This window comes from Embiotoca jacksoni, unplaced genomic scaffold (assembly GCF_022577435.1).
Source record: "Embiotoca jacksoni isolate LCO1_2020_lvr unplaced genomic scaffold, fEmbJac1.0.p SCAF_3, whole genome shotgun sequence".
Lineage (NCBI taxonomy): Eukaryota > Metazoa > Chordata > Actinopteri > Embiotocidae > Embiotoca > Embiotoca jacksoni.
Window position 1 is genome coordinate 17,325,088 of NW_027185381.1, and position 13,495 is coordinate 17,338,582.

General features: G+C 40.4%; 2 protein-coding genes across 3 annotated transcripts; both read left to right on the top strand.

Moving 5' to 3' along the window:
* Positions 1-172: 172 nt before the first annotated feature.
* LOC138206184 (kelch-like protein 42) lies at positions 173-5,368 on the top strand. Its single transcript, XM_069162733.1, has 9 exons — positions 173-267; positions 417-1,363; positions 1,461-1,649; positions 1,748-1,932; positions 2,023-2,374; positions 2,504-2,649; positions 2,781-2,935; positions 3,150-3,307; positions 4,651-5,368. Exons 2-9 carry the CDS (start codon positions 1,112-1,114, stop codon positions 4,831-4,833), a joined length of 1,620 nt encoding a protein of 539 aa, XP_069018834.1. The 5' UTR covers positions 173-267; positions 417-1,111; the 3' UTR covers positions 4,834-5,368.
* A 257-nt stretch (positions 5,369-5,625) lies between these two features.
* On the top strand, positions 5,626-13,433 carry cpt1b (carnitine palmitoyltransferase 1B (muscle)). Of its 2 annotated transcripts, none has more exons than XM_069162460.1 (19): positions 5,626-5,769; positions 7,548-7,700; positions 7,904-8,043; positions 8,242-8,413; positions 8,594-8,695; positions 9,187-9,324; positions 9,413-9,490; positions 9,744-9,851; positions 9,943-10,027; positions 10,241-10,436; positions 10,522-10,707; positions 10,801-10,906; positions 10,993-11,109; positions 11,232-11,396; positions 11,511-11,645; positions 12,127-12,279; positions 12,381-12,494; positions 12,607-12,699; positions 12,824-13,433. In XM_069162460.1, the coding sequence occupies exons 2-19, from the start codon at positions 7,560-7,562 to the stop codon at positions 12,956-12,958; spliced, it is 2,364 nt and encodes a 787-aa protein (XP_069018561.1). In that variant the 5' UTR covers positions 5,626-5,769; positions 7,548-7,559; the 3' UTR covers positions 12,959-13,433. The 2 variants fall into 2 exon arrangements, with proteins under 2 accessions (XP_069018561.1, XP_069018562.1); XM_069162461.1 differs by having other exon boundaries at positions 9,982-10,027.
* Positions 13,434-13,495: the final 62 nt, after the last annotated feature.

The window sequence follows — 13,495 nt, forward strand, 5'->3', positions numbered from 1 at the left end:
GCAACATTAAGTTACTCTACCATATCTGCCATCTAACTACAAGGTAATTTGAGTGGCCCATGATGACGTCTAGAGCAGAGTGAAGACCATACTTGATCCCGGAGGGAGGGCGGTTCCACCTCCTGAGCCGAGAATAGACGAGCCAGAAGGAGCTGCACTGTTTGAGGGACACTTTTGAATCAACTGGATCTATTGCAAAACAAACAGGAGTTCTGTAGTGGAAGCCTCAACCTTTCCAGACTTTTGTTCACCACGCTGATTCTGTTGGCACGTATTTGCACGTTTCAAAGCTGCTTTTGAGTTTGTTTGGTTAAAGGGCACGTGACTGTGAGAGCTGAGTTGGGGAAACAGATGAGTCGGCAAAACATGGACTGAAGTGACTGTTCTGTCCTCTTATTTTTTTTTCCATTTTGCAGTGGTTGTTGGAATTCTTCAGGAGGCCTGTCTTTCCTTATATGGTGGACTTGCAGTGCCAATATGAAGCTGTGATTGGACCAGTGAGTTGTGGAATGTAAATAAGCACATTTACTTACTGTACCTGGGTACAATTTTGATGTTCTTCTGCTTAATTATTACCTTCTCATACAACACTACTTCTACTTCATTATATTTTAGACACAAATATTGTACTTTTGTACTCCACTAGATTTATTTTAAAGCTTTGCAGTTATTTTGCACATTTAGATGTGAAATCTAAACAACACATAAATGATGCTATATTATTATAGATTAAGCCACCCAGTAGTATATAAGGTAATTCAAATTAGATCCAGCTGCAACATTAAGGTGATGTACATGTTAATGGATCCATAATTATAATCCAATAATATATGCGTTTCTGAAATGGGCCATTCTGCATAATGGGTACTTTTACGTTCAGTATTTTAAGTACGTTTTGGGGCTGATACTTTTGTACTTTTACTGGAGTTGGATTTTGAATGCAGGGCCTTTACTTGTACAAGAGTATTTATACACTGTAGTATTGCTACTTCTAAATATTTCTTCCACAACTGCCAGTGAGAAGTGCATCTTAAGGCCTTTGAGTTTTTATAAATACTAAGAAAGCTCAAGTGGGCTAAAATTAGTCCAAACAACACACCGTGTCAGCAAGATGAATTCTCTCAGGCAATATTTTATGTTTCTCTTTGAGTGGATAAGCTCGTGGGTGACATGTGGTCTTCAAAGACTTTTGGGTGTTTTTCCAAAAGTCAACAATGTGATAGCATCCTCCAGTATCACAGATAGAGGATCCCTCCAAGCAGACTCAAAGGAGTGGAAAGCCAATGAGGCACTGCGCACATATCACCTTGGCAATGGAGATCAAACTAAGGTTACGATCCAAACCAGCACACATGCCTTTCATGTGAGTACAAAACAAAACACAATTCTCCCAACCTCACTGGTTAATCAAAAACGAACTGAAGGAAAACGAAAACTTGGTTTAATAATTCATTTTAAAGGTGGACCTCCAAAGACTCTCAGACTGCAGCGAGTACTTCCGAGCCTTGTCCCAATCCAGAATGAGGGAGACCTCGGAGAGCCTAATTCACTTGGATCATGTGTCCTCTTTCACCTTCCACAATTTCCTTGAGTTCTCCTTCAATAACAAATTTGAAGTCCCTCAGGAAGAGTTGGCAACACACATCCAGGTATACAGGCATCTCGTTCTTCCTTTGTAAATGCAGTGATGTAACTTGACCTAACTCCAGCTGACAACCTCTTGCTTCTTCTCTCTCTGACTCTGGAGGTCAGCAGCTATCTCCTAGCAGAGGCCTTCCTCTCAAAGTGCCTGTCAGTCCTTGCAGATGAGCTCAGCCCATCTAACTGTTTGTCATTCCTGAGTGTTGCTCAGGAGATCTTCTGTGTGGAGCTGAGGATGACAGTATTCACTTACCTGAGTAAAAACATGCTGGAGCTACCACACATCATCAGGTAATGCTTTTTTTCCCCCTCCTTCCTTGCCAGTTTGAAGCATTTGAAACATGTTTGTCTCTTGTCATTTGAAACCAATTCATCCTTCAGATGCCTGAATGAGGAGGAGAGGGAGGAAGTTGTCCACTTGAGGATACAAGGAGACCGACATCTCTGCAGCCTCAGGAAAGAGAACCTAAGTTCTTGGAATGACCCAGAAACAGAACGCGCCCGATACGTATATACTCTGAAAGGGTCAGAGGACGCCGGAGATTGGCATCCAATTACAGAGCTTCCTTTTAGGGCCGATAAGTGGTGCTTAACTACAGTGGTGCTTTATAACTACCTGTATGTTATTGGAGGGTACAGGCACCGTATGAAAAAAAACTGGGAATTCAGAATGGCTTCCTTTAGGTATAATCCCTTCACTCATACATGGGTCACCACGTCACCGCTCATTAAGGTAAGGTGGTCTTTCAGTTTGTGTATCAAGCTAATGCCTGTCTTACCCAAAATCCATTTCTCTTGCCTTGCCTTCTGCCATCAATAATACAACACTAATGAAGACTGTCACCCTCTGTTGCCTCCACAGCACAGAAGGCACTTCAGTGCGGTGGCCTGTGAAGGCTGTATTTATGCTGTGGGAGGCTGGTACTTGGACTCTCTGGTGACTCCGGACTCCCACACAGCTCTCTACACAGCTGTAGAGTGCTACGATCCATGGGAGGACACATGGAGGTTTGTGTCCCCCTCTTTGTTAGTGTAAGACAGCTTGTGGGTTTGGGGGACACTTGAGACATGTTTTTATAATTGATGTTACCCCTTCATGAAATGATCCTCCAGTTATTTGTATAATCTCTGCCTTACAGGTTTGTGTCCTCACTGCCACTCACTGACTTTCAGTTCACCATGTCCTTGTCCCATGATATACCTCTTGCTGCTAGCCTCGGACAGTGCATCTATGTGTTGGGAAGCATACAGAGGACTGGAGAGAAATTGTTGCTGCAATATAACACCAAGCAAGGTGAAGAAAGTCAGAACAGCAATGTCCTGTTTGGCAAGAGGAACAGGGTTTGATTTATAACCCAGACTGCTCATATTTATGTGTGCACTTGTCTGCAAACTGTCTTCTCATTTGCCTTCCGCTCAGTTCACCCCCTTCAGATTTACAGTTTCCAAACAGCTCATCTGAATGAAAAATGAAAACACGATGCTTCAGTATTCTCTTTGTTTATTAGACTCGTGGTCTGAACTGCTTCCCACCCTCACCAGAGTTGATGTAGACCTCCCCACTCTTTATTTCCTCGGGGCCACTGACAGGCTGCTTGTGGTCGGTGGGAACAACTCAGAGAATGTGGTGACATCATTCTGTGTGCAGTCACAGAAGTGGGGACAGGTAAGCATCTGTGGTAAAGCCAAACTCAGGATGCGCTAATTACTTCCTCAAATTAGGACAGCACTTGGACCATTTACCAATACAATGTGATTTATCAATACACAGCACTGTATAGCTGCAGATAATTCAGAGCCATGGTCAGTGCCATAGATTCAAACTTGCACAAACTTCAGTCAGATAAACGATCACTGGGTCAGGTAAGCTAGATTAATGTAATGTCGCTAGTCCCCAATAGGTATTTGACACTGTTAGAAAAATTACTCAGAGGCTGTATTCAAAATCAAACATATTGGACATTTATTCTTGCAAGAAGGAGCAAAATACATGTACACTCAAAGAAAGGTGTCCAGCATTGGTCGAAGTCTCTCCTCCGTAGTTCAGATTATATTCAGTGTGACAAACAGTTGACAGTCACCCCCACATCCTCTGTATATCTGATTTTGTAGATAGTACCGAGTGAGGTCGTAGGTCACAAGATAAAGGCACAGAGACGTCGTAACTGAGACTATAGAACCATGTTGTGCAACAGATAAATGAGCACATCTTTTCGGAGACAATAGGAACATGTTGTGCAACAGATAGACCAATATTTGACAAGTATGATGAGTTCATTATTTTTCCATCAGACACTAACATCTACCTGGCATTGAGAAGTGGTGTCTTGACTAACTCAGAAACAATTGAAGTAAAATTGAACAGTGGAAATTTTTATTGCCCCATAGCAATAACACAACCTACACAAGGCTAACTTTTAAAAATAACAAATAAAATAAGAAAACAACAACAACAAAAATCCTCCTCGTGGAGCAATTCTCAAAAAATGCTCCTGTAAATTTAGGGAGCTTGAAATCCCAAAAGTTCAGTTCCTTGTCCTGCATATGTATATTGTCCCCAGAAATTAGTTCATTGGTCTTATGTGTGTGTTTGATGTAAATTACTATGATGACTTCTACCTGGGTAGAGTTAATAGTTTGTATGAGTTCTTAACTGGTAACTGGATGAAGGAATTGAGCTATCAGGCATCCTCTATGGACAGATCCTTTGGTGGGCCAGACAGGTTTTGACCTCACAAATTCCTCCACATTTTATCTGCAGTTTTGCAGGGAATTATATGCAACTACATATCTGAATGACATTGCACTCTCTCTGCTACGAGGTGATATGTCTATGGGGTGGCAGGTTAAATAAGGAGATGCATTTTAGTCATCCTCCTAACAAAATTGCATCACTCCTCAAATTACCGACTGTGTGTATGATGAGCACAAGGATGTCTTTCATCTCCATGCCTGGTAGCTACTGTTAATTAAGATTTAGAATGTTTTTTTTATTCTCTTTTTTTCCAGGTTCGCAGGGCTGAGAAAGTGGCATTTGCGGGTCAGGGGACAGTTGCAGGTGACCAGGTCCTGTTGCCAAGTATAGAGCACAACTCTATCGTAAGGATGGATCTCAAAACTCTGTCCATCAGAGCTTTACCACCTCTACCCATCTCCACCCGTTATGAGGCTACCTTTTATCTTCATTTCTAATGTTATGGTTAGCTTCTTCTTGACACATATTGTGTGTCTGTTTTAAATCCTTCTCAAATATAAGATGATAAATTCCTTGACTGGGATATCTTGGTGGTGAATGGTGGATTTTCCCAATCTCTTGGGCTTAAAATATCAGTCCTATAGTTTGAAGTTTGTGTCAAAGGGAAGACTATGTTTAGACATACTTAAAGCACCGAGTTATTCTTGGACAAAAAGAAGGGAGCATGACTATTGTGAATTTAAATTATAATTGAACCTCTGAATTTATTGGACTCTTTCTTTTTTTTTTTTTTTTTTTTTTTTTTTTTCATGAAAATGGACTTGGTTCTGTCTTTGGACTAGTCTATTCTGCATGCATTTTCCCATGTTCACCTTTGTATGTGAAAATATAAATATAAATGGACTCTTAAAGGTTCTATATGAATACGTTTCCTGAAATGTAAACCCAGTCCAAGACTGAAGGTGTGGAATAGTTTACCTCTGTTTACTTTTTTGGTTTGTTTTCTTTACATTAAATATACTTCATCCTGTTCATATCATTCTTCTCTTCCAATCAATCTTATCCCCATAGATTATATTTTATTACTATATTGGAAATGTACTTGTATACTCAGTAGGTGAAATGTCACATGGCCCTCAGCCACACAGCACTGCAGCAGATTCAGTTACGTAGCGGCGACCTCAGCACACGAGGTTAGGCTCTGTCTATGTTTGGTGTCTTGTTACAAAGAGAAGCATGTCACCGGTGGAAGAGGCAGAGAGAGAGAAGTGTTTGGTGGGGGAGGTACTATGATCAGCACCTGAGGAGAACCACTTCAAGAGCACGAAGCACACAAGACTGAGCACAGAGGATTTTCACTGCCCTACAGACGCAAACCAAAGTCACAGCTTTCCTTTGCTTGAGTGGATTACACTGACTTTGGTCAGAACGAGGTAAAGTATGTGCCTGCTAATTATTTGCGCCATATTTGCGCATAGCTTGTCTGCTGTATAAACTCCATGTTTTTTTTTAGCAGACGAGAAAATGCTGAAGTATTGACATAATTAAGTGTGTTGTTTTCATTGTATTGAGCCGCGCATGTAAAAAAAAAAAAAGAAAAAAGAAAAGCAGATGAGAATCATGACGAGGAAGGTCAATGACAGAGACTGAAATCTGTTGCTATCTGATTTTGTAAAGATTGTGCTGCAACAATGATGGCTAACCCTCAGTATATAATACCAAAGGGTTTTGCATTCTTTTGAAGCTTCTGCTCTGTGTTTATATTTTCATGCCCATCTGCGGTCTGTGCACATGCGCTCAGCCGGTGCACCACTATATCTGGCCATTGAACTTTGTCCCAGTTGGTGACTGCTCAGTCAAATGACATGGAAAAAGAAATACTAGCCCTACCCCCCCTAACTGTTATATGGAGCAGTGTGGGAAGTCCAAATATTTTTAATGACTGGACCCTTTTAACTTTAATATATATATATATTTGCATATAGACATCTGTAATTCCTATATCAGCGGCCCACCTTATCACATTATGAGCAAACAAGACAAATTGGTGCACTTTCTTTCAAGCAAGTGTCGGTCACATCTGTGAAAGTCTTTTTGGTCTCTTTTGGAGGTTAATAATGTTTGTTTAACAATAGTGAATAAAATAGCCAATGATGAGTCAAACCTGGTGAAAATTATGACGTTTAATGACAAAGGCTGAATGCTAAATTCCATAAAGAGTGTTTTATTTAATCATTAAACATCAGAAGGTATGGATTGTTGACAGTAAGATCTTTGAAGGACAAGCTCTAAGACATCACACAAAAACTAAATACTGTAGATGCATTAGAGGGACTTAAGAATGAATGAGCCTAAGTGTATGATGTCATACATTTTGTATAAATTCTAAAATATTAGTTTATGATAAGAAAATGTAACATTATGATAATGTGTTATATTACAGCTTATAAAATAGGTAAACATTTATGGGTCCAGTTTGTAGGATTTAGGGGGATCTATGTTCAGAGGTGGAACATGATAATCATAAATACTTTTTCATTAGTTTATGATCAGCTGAAATGATGAATTATTGCATTTTAGTTACGATGGAAAGAAAAGATTTGTCTCTTCCTCTTGTTTGCATTGTGGCTCCAGAAAGTCTCTTGTCAAGCAGGCTCCGAAAAATCTCTTTTGTTGTCTGTCTTATTTGCAAGTGATTCCTTTTGTTTTACTTTCCTCATCTAATTGACTACTCCCCTATGTCCTTATCTTGTGACCTACACCCAACTCAGTATTACCATACGAAAGCAGATACAAAGGGAATGGGAGTGACTGTCAACTGTTGGTCACTGCTGGGGGGAGCACTGCTGCACACCTCTCTTTGAGGGTGCATGTAGTTGCTCCTTCTTGCAAGAATAAATGTCCGATGTGTTTGATTTTTAACCTAGCCTCCGAGTAATTTTTCTAACAAGTTACCTTAGATGGAGTCCATTCTCCACATAGGGAGTGAGTCCTCTTCCATGGAGCCTCGCATGTTGCACTGTCATGTTTGTGCTGTAGCCCAGAACGGCCAAGGTTGTTGAGTTGATTATAATCTGCAACTTCACCACTAGATAAACCCTAGACTGCTCCTTTACTGCTTTTAAAAAAAAAAAAAAAAAAAAAATTTTTTAATATATTGAAACACACATTATTAAGAAACCTGAAAGTTTCCTATTACTCTCCACGTTAGTGACAGACAGAGATGGCTGAGGCTCATCAAGCCGTGGGCTTCCAGTTCACTGTGCGCCCAGATGGTGTTGACCTTAAACTGAGTCAAGAAGTCATCAAAAACATCTACCTGTCAGGAGTGACAGCATGGAAGAAGAGAGCCATTCAATTCAAGGTACAAAAGCCAGCACTTCAGATCTTGCTCCAATAATCGTGTTCACAGATGTGGAATCACTGAATAAGATCCGAGTATAGCATTTAACATCTGTTTAGACATTTTCCATTGTTGTGCATTTTCTTTCACATTGTCTGACCAGAGCAGACGCGACAATGAGTAATCTTGTGTTAATAGCTAATCCTATTATTTTTTAATCACAGAACGGTGTGTTGGCTGGAGTCTACCCTGCCAGTCCATCCAGTTGGCTGATAGTTGTGATTGCCATGATGAGTTCCTTATATATCCACATAGACCCCTCATTAGGAATGATTGATGCCATCAAGGAAAACTTACCATACAGGTCAGTGATCCCTCACAGCCCAGTAGAACCATGTCATTCATTGTTGTGGTTCAGTTTATAAGTACTGGACCTATAAGTATGTCAGAGGAGCTAGACAGTGAATCAGCAATTTAGAAATAAAATTATTTTGCATTTTACTTTTTGATTTCACATTCACTCTGTTGTTGACAATAGCATTGTTGTGCCTTTCCTGAGCAGAGACTGTATGTCAGTGCAGACCCAAGCAGTGCTGAGTTCCATCCTGTTTGCCACTGGACTGTGGCTGTTCCTCATCTACCTCTTGAGATACACTCTCAAAGCCCTGCTCTCCTACCACGGGTGGATTTTTGAATCCCATGGAAAAATGAGCACATCCACCAAAGTGTGGTTGGTATGTATGTCTCTCTGCTTTTCACTGAATATTTACTTGTACTATTTGTGCCAGTGAATTGTCCGGCTGCCGGTAAACTGTCCAGTGCTGAGGGTGTGGTTGATTCCCAAGTATCTGTCACAAAGGATTATAGTATACAGTACGTATATGAAGGTCTGGTCATAATTTGTTTGTTACCAGAGCCTGGTAAAGATGTTCTCTGGACGCAGACCACTGCTCTACAGTTTCCAGGCCTCCTTACCCAGGCTTCCTGTGCCCAGTGTGGATGATACAATTACAAGGGTATGTATTAACACAGGGTATGTATTAACACAGTATTGGCCTTACATTACCAGAAACACACAAGTTAATTGTGGCCTGGTAATTTTTTTTAAATGAGGGACATGGAAACACATTCTGGACATCATATTTTGACTATATTTAGAGTAGTGACATAACAAAACTCATGCTATGGGTTTTTTAAGTAAATTACCTGTATTGTCATTCAGTTCTCACACCCATATTTAAACCTACCTATTGTAGCTAAACCCACACAAACAAAGGTTCGACAGATCAGCCTCTATTGCTCCAGCTGTCCTCTTACACCTTGTTGAAATTGTGTACAGTAGTGCAGTGGTTAATAAAAACCTGGCACACATCTGTAGCTGCAGACCTGTCCTGGATGTCCTCCAGGATTTCTGTGTGTGTATCTCAGCAGCTCTATTAAATCAGGTGTGTTTCTACATAACAGTTCTCCATTGCCCTGACAACAAACATTATATTTTTTTTCACAGTACCTTGAGTCAGTGCGTCCTCTGCTGGACAGTAAACAGTACAGCCAAATGGAGATTCTGGCCAATAATTTCAAAGATTCCAAGGCAGCCCAACTGCAGAGATACCTGATCCTAAAATCCTGGTGGGCAACGAATTATGTGAGTATTGTTTACACGTAATACATCAGTGGAAAACAAATTCACTTCAATCTAATGTTCCACAACAATGACTTGTTTCCTTCTTTAGGTAAGTGACTGGTGGGAGGAGTACATCTACCTCAGGGGCAGGAGTCCTATCATGGTCAACAGCAACTTCTATGTAATGGTAACTGCAAAAGATTATTTATGCAATGTATTCATCTTTTTTTTAAATTTATCTATAACAATACAAATGTTATTCAGCAAAAGGTAAATATAGTAAAATACAATGGACATTATGAGGAGAAACACTACCCAAACAAATTCAACTTCACCTTTCTAACTTTCTTAACTACTTAATTATAGTTTAGAATAAAAGTCAGATTTATATTTGTGATCTGCTGCCTGTTTTTAATGGTTTGATATTTATTTATGTGAAGGACCTCTTGTACATGACTCCAACACACCGACAGGCTGCACGGGCAGGAAATGTGGTCCACGCCATGCTGCAGTACAGACGCAAACTGGAACGTGGTGAACATGCACCGGTAGCTTCCTGTTACACACCTTTCTTTTTGTTTGTTTATGTTTTCATTGTCTTCCCTTAACGTTCAGCTTTGTCATGTTTCTACTTCTCAGCTGAGGGCCTTATGGACTGTTCCTATGTGTTCCACTCAGATGGAGAGGATGTTTAACACCACCCGCATCCCTGGCATTGAAACAGGTGAAAAACTGTTCCAGCTTGCAGCAACAGTTCAAGTAGTGAATCAACAATTTCCCGGGTTAAAACCTTCCAGCATGCTGCACATGTGGGCATACCTCTATTAATGATGTCACAGAATGTTTTCTATCAGCTTTTTAAAAGAAAGCGATGTTTGATCTTTAATCCTTGTTGGCACCTATCTGATATTCTTTTGTGGCCCAACAACCCCTGCAGATATTGTGCAGCACCTGACTGACCGCAAGCACCTCATTGTCTACCACAAGGGCCGGTTCTTCCAGGTATGGCTGTACACTGGAGGGCGCCACCTCTTACCAAGTGAACTTGAGACACAGTTTCAAAGGATCCTCAATGACACATCAGAACCCAAACCAGGAGAACTCAAACTAGCTGCCCTGACTGCAGGAAACAGGTATATACAAACACTATGTCACAGGACACATATTCACTCACGTCCAGTAGATAATGAGAGTAAATTGTTTCACTCTCACTTGTAGAGTTCCATGGGCTCAGGCTCGGATTAAATATTTCAACCAAGGAGTTAACAAAGTGTCGTTGGATGCCGTTGAGTCCGCTGCTTTCTTCCTGACGCTGGATGATGAGCCACAGGGTTATGACCCTGCAAAAACAAATTCCCTTGATAGTTACGCCAAGTCTCTGCTGCATGGAAAATGTTATGACAGGTAGGCAAGGAAGATAAGAGATGGCATTGGGTATTCTTGTCTTTTAGTGATTTGGTTTCTGAAAAAACATTCTTCCTTCCTTTTCTTTTACAGGTGGTTTGACAAATCTGTCACCATGATCTCTTATCCAAATGGAAAAATGGGTGTAAACGCTGAACATTCGTGGGCTGATGCACCAATTGTAGGACACATGTGGGAGGTAATACAAATATGCTCTGATGTTGAATGTTTAAGCAGTGATTTAAAGTGTGCAGATTGCTTCACCTTAAATTTCTGTGTGTGTAGTATGTTCTTGCAACCGACTGCTTCCAACTTGGCTACACAGAGGAGGGACATTGTAAAGGAGATGTGAACAAGGGCCTGCCTCATCCCACTCGACTACAGTGGAAGATTCCAAAGGAGGTACCGAAAAGCTTAACACCTGTGACTGCCTGCGATTATTTGATTTGCTCTTAAGGATTTTATGATCTTTTAGCTCTGTTTCCAGTCTTATTAGCATTTCCTTTCGTTTTCCTCTCTTTTAGTGCCAAGATGTCATTGAAACGTCTTACATATCAGCCAAGCAGATAGCTGATGACGTGGACTTCCATGGCCATCTGTTTACTGAGTTTGGCAAAGGCCTGATCAAAAAGTGCAGGACTAGCCCTGATGCCTTTATTCAACTGACCCTGCAGCTGGCACAGTTTAGGGTAAGCCTTCCATCATCCACTGAGTTGCTGACAATATTTTTCATTGTTGTTTTGTAAATATTTAATTTCCACCATCCACCGCTATTAAATGACATCAAACCCTCTGTTTTTTAGGACCAGGGTGTGTTCTGTCTGACGTATGAGTCATCAATGACTCGTATGTTCAGAGACGGACGGACAGAGACGGTACGCTCCTGCACTTCTGAGGCTGTTGCATTTGTCAGAGCCATGGAGGACGCAGGTGCAACGGTATGCAGAGCCCACATGACACCGAAAGTTAATTACAACAAATCATGAATGCAATATAAAAAAAAAAATCCATCCCAACATTTGTAGTTGTAGAATCACAGGTGAGAAACATTAAAACACCTTACTGGATTAAGACATTTAATTTTTTTTGTAGAATAAATAGACTTTGAACATGTGGTGTGATGTGTGTGCTGTCAGGCTCACAAATTTAGTGACATGGTGTGTATGTGCACATCTGCTGTAAATATGAAAGGTCACATTGGGTCACCAAGACCTAGAGGCAATGAGTCTCAATCTGTCAGTGCCCCCAAACTTTGAACTCTCTGATGTTCTGGCAGGATGAAACCTGGCACTTGTGTTAAAAGATCTCAGGTCATTTTAAACTTATGTTAATGTCACAAGTGTGATTTATTTTTTATTTTTATTTTTTTGTGAGAAAGTGAAGTTAAATTGTGTGTTTGCCTGTTGCTTATGTGATCAGACTCCCCAGAAACTCGCCCTGTTCCAGAAGGCAGCCGATAAGCATCAGAACATGTATCGTCTGGCCATGACTGGCTCTGGTATCGATCGTCACCTCTTCTGTCTCTACATAGTGTCCAAGTACCTTGGTGTTGACTCGCCATTTCTTACGAGGGTCAGAACTATCATTATCATCTATGGTTTCTCTGTCACTTTATTGGTTTCTGGTTTCACAACTGTTCTCTTTTCTTATCTGCTCTTTATATTTGCTTTCAGGTGCTTTCAGAGCCCTGGAAGTTGTCTACCAGCCAGACTCCACAGCAGCAGCTCAATTTAGTTGACATCAACAAGTTCCCTAAATATGTGTGTGCTGGAGGTGGATTTGGCCCTGTAAGTGTCGCTTTAGAGCTGTGCAAACTTTTTACAGTCATACTGTTCAGTCCAGCTGTCCTGATCTGGGAGAGCTGTGTAAAATATAAGACCATCTCTTGTATATCTCCAGGTGGCTGATGATGGGTATGGTGTGTCTTATATCATTGTTGGGGAAAACCTCCTCACATTCCACGTCTCCAGCAAGTTTTCATGTCCTGACACAGTAAGAGCCCAAAATGAGAGCTTTGCATATTATATATCCACCTGAATACTGTCTATGTTATCTTTACAAACTCAATACTCCTCCTATGTCTGTCTTCTCTAATTCCCCTCTCTGTGCCCTGCAGGATTCATACCGATTCGGTCAGCACATTCGGCAGGCCATGCTTGATATACAAGCACTTTTCAAGCCTGCAAATGATAAGAAGAAAGGAGAGCATGCAAAGTCTGTGCATGTGGAAAATGGGAAAAAGCACATATAACAGACAGTACGCAGGATTTGGAGCACATGTCACATGTCTCAGTCTTTGACATGTTTCACAAAACAAAGTTCTGGTGACAGGTTGCACTTATGATCTTTGTGCTTTTCTGGTGAGTCACATTATAGGAGCTGGGCATTCTACTCAGTAAGACAAAAGGAACAGTTTAGTCCTATTTATCTATCTATTTATTTCTATTTATAATGTGCTTCACAGAGCTGCTTTGTTTGCTGCTGATCTTTGATGATGGGATAGTTTGTTTTTACAATGGTTCTTTATCTCCTTTAAACATTTTCTCCAGAGACTGTATATAAATCTAATGTAATGTTTAAAAAAAAAAGTGAACTAAAATATGTATTTATGGTCTATTGTTTGTGCGTATGATACTTGTAAATATATTTTACTGAAGAATTCAGTACTATGTTTGAAAATCTCAGATCAGAAAAACAAATTAGGCCCATTTAAAATGTATTAATCATACTGGTAACTTTGCTGATACCTATTCGACATTCTTTACAAATGTAAATAATTGTATTGTTT

Coding starts and splice junctions, on each gene's coding strand:
- cpt1b (XM_069162460.1), top strand. CDS start 7,560: ATGGCTGAGGCTCATCAAGCCGTGGGCTTCCAGTTCACTGTGCGCCCA. Junction 8,044..8,241: donor AAGGAAAACTTACCATACAG/GTCAGTGATCCC, acceptor TTTCCTGAGCAG/AGACTGTATGTCAGTGCAGA. Junction 10,708..10,800: donor CATGGAAAATGTTATGACAG/GTAGGCAAGGAA, acceptor TTTCTTTTACAG/GTGGTTTGACAAATCTGTCA.
- LOC138206184 (XM_069162733.1), top strand. CDS start 1,112: ATGAATTCTCTCAGGCAATATTTTATGTTTCTCTTTGAGTGGATAAGC. Junction 1,364..1,460: donor CCAGCACACATGCCTTTCAT/GTGAGTACAAAA, acceptor TTCATTTTAAAG/GTGGACCTCCAAAGACTCTC. Junction 3,308..4,650: donor AGTCACAGAAGTGGGGACAG/GTAAGCATCTGT, acceptor CTTTTTTTCCAG/GTTCGCAGGGCTGAGAAAGT.